Source organism: Nicotiana sylvestris, chromosome 3 (genome assembly GCF_000393655.2).
Source record: "Nicotiana sylvestris chromosome 3, ASM39365v2, whole genome shotgun sequence".
NCBI classification, from domain to species: Eukaryota; Viridiplantae; Streptophyta; class Magnoliopsida; order Solanales; family Solanaceae; genus Nicotiana; species Nicotiana sylvestris.
Window position 1 is genome coordinate 24,848,895 of NC_091059.1, and position 5,708 is coordinate 24,854,602.

The 5,708-nt window shown below is 37.4% G+C and overlaps 1 protein-coding gene across 1 annotated transcript; it reads left to right on the top strand.

The window, feature by feature from the left end:
- The first annotated feature begins 2,532 nt into the window (after window positions 1-2,532).
- On the top strand, window positions 2,533-5,406 carry LOC104248521 (putative late blight resistance protein homolog R1C-3). The gene is made up of 2 exons (XM_009804788.1): window positions 2,533-3,754; window positions 4,157-5,406. Exons 1-2 carry the CDS (start codon window positions 2,691-2,693, stop codon window positions 5,343-5,345), a joined length of 2,253 nt encoding a protein of 750 aa, XP_009803090.1. The 5' UTR covers window positions 2,533-2,690; the 3' UTR covers window positions 5,346-5,406.
- Window positions 5,407-5,708: the final 302 nt, after the last annotated feature.

Genomic DNA, 5,708 nt, shown 5'->3' on the forward strand with positions numbered 1-5,708 from the left:
CATATGTAACTGCCTCAGCCCAAAATTCTTTGCCCAAGCCAGCATTGGACAACATACACCGTACCTTCTCCAGCAAGGTCCGGTTCATACGTTCAGCCACTCCATTCTGTTGTGGTGTATGTCTGACAGTGAAGTGTCGGACGATGCCATCATTTTGACAGACCTTATTGAAATGATCATTTTTGTATTCACCTCCATTGTCTGTGCGAATACACTTGATCCTCTTGCCTGTTTGATTCTCCATCATCGTCTTCCATTTGAGAAAAATTCCCAGCACTTCATCTTTGTTTTTCATTGTATACACCCACACTCTTCGAGAAAAATCATCAACAAAGGTTACAAAATAGTGCTTCCCACCCAATGAAGGTGTTTTGGAAGGACCCCAAACATCAGAGTGTACATAATCCAAAATGCCTTTAGTATTATGGATCGCTGTACCAAATTTAACCCTTGTCTGTTTCCCTTTAACACAATGCTCACAAAACTCCAAGTTGCAAGCCTTTACTCCTTTTAACAATCCTTGATCTGATAGAGTTTTCAAGGATTTTCCTCCAGCATGTCCCAAGCGCATGTGCCATAGCTTGGTTGCTTCTGCCTCTTTGTCGTCACTGGATGTCACTGTCGCTGTCCCAATAACTGTACTGCCACGATAGCGGTACATATTATTATTCTTCCGATTAGCCTTCATTACCACTAGTGCACCGGAGCATACTCTCATCACTCCATTTTCTGCAATGATTTTGAACCCTTTTGATTCTAGGGCTCCCACAGAGATGAGATTCTTCTTCAAATCCGGTACATATCGAACATCTATCAATGTTCTGATCATTCCATCATGGTTCCTTAATCGTATTGAACCAATGCCATATGAGGTAAGAGGGCTGTTATCCGCTGTGTGAACGAATCCATATTCTCCTTCTTGAAATTCCACGAACCAGTCCTTGTTGGGACACATATGATAGCTACAAGCCGAGTCCATCAACCATATGTCTGATGATGTTGATGACTCTGTTGTAACTAATGAGAAGTCTGAATCATCACAATCAGCTACATTTGAATCCATAATGGCCTTTCCATTGTTATGTTTGGCCTTATTCTTCAACTTCGGACAGTCTTTCTTCCAGTGCCCTTTTTCTCGACAAAAGGCACATTCATCTTTACTGGGTCTGGATCTTGACTTGGATCTTCCCTTCTTTGTCCTCGTTTGATTTTGAGGACGACCCCTCACAAACAGTGCTTCTCCTTCTCCGCCCTTCTGTTTTTCTCGCTTTCTTTGTTCATAGCTGTACAAAGCCGAACAAACTTCTCTGAGAGAAATTTCGTCATTTCCATGGAGTAGAGTAGTTTCAAGGTGCTCGTACTCATCAGGAAGTGACGCCAACAACATTAAGGCCAAGTCACCATCATCATAAGTTGTATCCATATTTTGCAAATCTGTGACCAACTTATTGAAACTGGTGATATGTTCATTCATCGTGGTACCAGGAACATAGGTGAAGTGAAACAGTCTCTTCTTCATGTACAATTTATTTTGACTGTTTTTCTTCAAAAATTTATCCTCCAGTGCTTTCCATAATTTACTTGCAGAAGTTTCCTTTGTGTATGGATATTTCTGCTCTCTAGCAAGGTAGGATCGAATGGTACCGCAAGCAACACGGTTGATAATTCTCCAATCTTCTTCTCCAATAACATCTGGTTTCTTTTCTTCAATGGCCAGATCTAGCCCTTGTTGAAAAAGGACATCTAGAACCTCGCCTTGCCACATCCCAAAATGTCCGGACCCGTCAAATATTTCTACCGCAAATTTCGCATTTGACACAATTCTTGTCATAAGCGAAGATGCCAATGATGACGTATTGTTGACACTTGATGTAGATTCTTCTTGTTTATTGTCTCCCATCTTTGACACAAATATTATTTAATAGCTGACGACACAAATCAAGATTATTTCCTTTCTGATGTAGAAGATCAGACTAAGCTGCAACCACAGAGCATACTCAGACAGAACCTTGACTCAGTTACCAAGATAAATCTTTTCTGATGTGGAAGATCAGACTATGCTGCAACCACAGAGCATACTTAGACAGTACCTTGGCTCTGATACCAATTGTTGCGGAAGCCAAATGTATATAGTGTGAATAAGTCACAACTACTATACCAAAAATTATGACAGCCACCAAATAATAAATAAGACAATAAAGCAACAATAAAGGGAACACCAGAATTTACGAGGTTCGGCTAATTTTGCTTACTCCTCGGACACAACCAATATTTTATTTCACTCCAAAAATACAAGTGAAATAATACTAAAGAGAGAAGATACAAATGCCTTAAACAGATGAGAAGGCAAATGAGAGGTGTGTTTAAATCTTAAACATTAAGCCTTCTTTTATAGGGGGAAAATCCCCCAACTATTGCTAACCCACCGATGTGGGAAGCTGAAATATTTGACATTTCAACATTCCTTTCTTTGATTTAAACTACCGCACCAATCACCATTTATACATCAACCTTCACTTGAATCACATTTACTACCCATTAGTTTAGCCCCTTTTCTTTCTTCTGGTTAAAACCACGAATCACCATATACATCAACATTCACTTTGTTATACCTTTCATTTTACCAATTAATTTTTCTCTTCCTTTCTTCTTGTCTTTTGCTTGAAATTAAACCAGTACCAATCACGAACATGGAACTAGGGTATACCGCACCACCAGTAATGGTAGGATATGAGGACGAAGCAGAAACGCTCCTCAACCGACTTGTAGGAGGACCAAAAGAATTAGACGTTGTACCTATAGTCGGAATGCCCGGGTTGGGCAAGACGACTTTAGCTACAAAACTATATTCTCATGAAACTGTAATCCAGCATTACGATGTCCGTTCATGGTGCTGTATTTCACAAATATATGACCGGAAAGAGGCATTATTAGGGTTTTGGAGAGAACTTGGTATGCTGAATACCGCAAAAAAAGAAAATGATCATACTGAATTAGCTGATGATCTACGTAATTTTTTGAAAGGAAAGCGTTATCTCATTGTGGTAGATGATTTGTGGAGTATTGATGCATGGGATGATTTACGAACAATTTTCTCCGATGATAACAAAGGAAGTAGGCTTGTTTTGATTACTAGGCTCGACGAAGTAGCTTCTTATGTCTCAACTAATCCTCACCATCTTCGAAATCTTACAGAAGACGAAAGTTGGGAGCTATTGAAGAAGATTGTATTTGAGGATCAAGAACATTGTCCCGATGAGCTTGAAGAGATAGGAAATGAAATAGCGAGAAGTTGTTCTGGATTACCTCTTGCAATAGTTTTGATATCCGGACTTCTCACAAGGCGAGAAAAGGATGAAGGTTATTGGAAAAAAATCGCTCTTAATTTGAGTACAAACGTTTTTCATGATGTGAAATGGTTAATGGAGGTAATCGAATTGAGTTACAACGATTTGCCTCATTATCTGAGACCATGTTTTTTGTACTTTGGAACATTTTCTGAGGATGCACAAATTACAGTTCATAAACTGATACAATCATGGATTTGCGAAGGATTTATACCATATAATGAGTTGAAGAGCATGGATCATGTTGCAACTGATTACTTGATGGATCTTGTTGGGAGAAACCTAGTAATGTTTGCAAAAACAAGTTACTACTTGCGTAGACCCCAACTTGTTGGTGTTCATGATCTTTTACATCAATTTTGCATGGTAAAAGCTACAGAAGAAATTCATTTACGACGGTTTCGCGGGTAAGAAATACTACATACTCTCTGTTCTAGTTTATGTGAACTTATTTCATTTTTAGTCTGTTCCAAAAAGAATGACCTCTTTCTAAATTTGGAAACAATTTAACTTAAACTTCCATTTCTACTCCCAAGAAGAAGCATTTACAGCCACGTACACAAACACTTTGGCATGTTTTACACCACAAGTTTCCAAAGAATTATATCCACGAATGTTATGGCTTGTTTAGAATTACAAGTTTTAAAAGTCTCAATTTAAAGTCTCAATTTCTTTCTTAAACTCTGTGCCCAGTCAAATAAGTTCGTATAAATTGGAAGGGAGGACATAGCTCTTTTTGGTCCTTTGTCATCTTTTCTTTCAGAATCTTGCTTAGTATCATATTTTTATTGTTGTTCTTGTACATGCAGATCTCAAACATATGATTATGATTATCCTCAATTTGCAACCGATATGCCTTCTCGACTTGTTGTTGATCGCTCAAATGATTTTATGAAGTGTGAAGGTATTCATTCGTTGCGCTTCACTTACTATACTTGTATAAAACTGACCAAGCTCTTTGAAGACTCCTTCGAAGCTTTCAAATTACTAACTGTATTGGACTTGGAGAAAGTCAATGTTGGCAATTCATTTCCATATAGAATTGTGTTCTTGATTTGTTTAAGGTACCTGGAGATAAGTGGTGATTTTGAGGAAATTCCATTAGATATAAGTTGTCTTGTCAATCTAGAGACAATGATTATCCATTCTAATTCTATAGAGGTCTGCACGAAGTTACCATACACCATATGGGATCTGGTTAACTTGAGACATTTGGAAGTTTACGGATGGTTTCCTGACTTGGATGAAATTTCACAATTAGAAAAGCTGAGAAATTGTTACGGGTTTCTAATTTATCTTTCTCGTGATATGCCTATTATCGCTAATGGACTATCTAATGTTATACATTTGAAATGCACAATTGGTGATTTGGACTATGATTCGGGTGATGATGATGAAAATGCCTATGATTCAGACGATAGTAGGTTTTGCGAACCAATTCTTCAGTCTTTAGATCGATTAGAATCACTTTCCTTCAAGATTGATACACAACGTGCACCTTTGCGACGAGTAATTGGATTTCCATCAAGTCTGAAAAGGTTGGAACTGCTTCTCTTCCCGTTTGGTGATCCTTTGAGAAGTCTTTCAACCATTGGGGAGCTACCCAATCTCGAAATATTTAATATATACAGCTGCTTCTTTTATACGAGCAAGTGGGATGTCAAGGACGGAGAATTTCCTAAGCTTAAAGTCTTGAAAATCTTTCTCATGGATGATATTGAATGGAATGTTTCAGCTAATGCTTTCCCGAGCCTCCAGCAAATATGTTTGAGTTATTGTAGAAATCTAGAGATACCTTCTAGTTTTGGGTGTTTGAATTCACTAAAGTTGCTTGACATGCACTGTTGCTGCAAATATTCTACGGAAGGTGATAATAGAACAACTGAGGAATCTGCTATGAGAATTAAGGAAATGCAAATTGAAGAGATGGCAAATTTTGATTTCAAACTCATTATATCAGAAAATGATGAGCGAGATGATTATCTTTTGTCTTTCTGATAATTTTTGTGCCCAAAGCTACATATATAGTTGTGCTCTCTTTATCCCAGCTTATGTAACATTTTCGCCCTTCAAATAATCAAATAAATATTTTCTTTTGATTATGTCGTAATTAATGTTTATACTGTTTAACCCAAAAATAGTTTCAGGATAAAATAATTAAATTTATTTTTTAAGAAGGTCACTATCAGTCGATTGAATCAAAGCTTAGTCGAATTGGACCATAGAATTAGGCTTAGAAAACTGTAAATAAAGAAATGAAAATAAATAAGCAAAAGTAAGAATGATGTTATTGAGCTTTGTAATGATTCAAAATGCTTGCAAAGTAAAGAGAGATCGACTGTCTAGCTTGGCTAGAATACA

Coding starts and splice junctions, on each gene's coding strand:
- LOC104248521 (XM_009804788.1), top strand. CDS start 2,691: ATGGAACTAGGGTATACCGCACCACCAGTAATGGTAGGATATGAGGAC. Junction 3,755..4,156: donor CATTTACGACGGTTTCGCGG/GTAAGAAATACT, acceptor TTGTACATGCAG/ATCTCAAACATATGATTATG.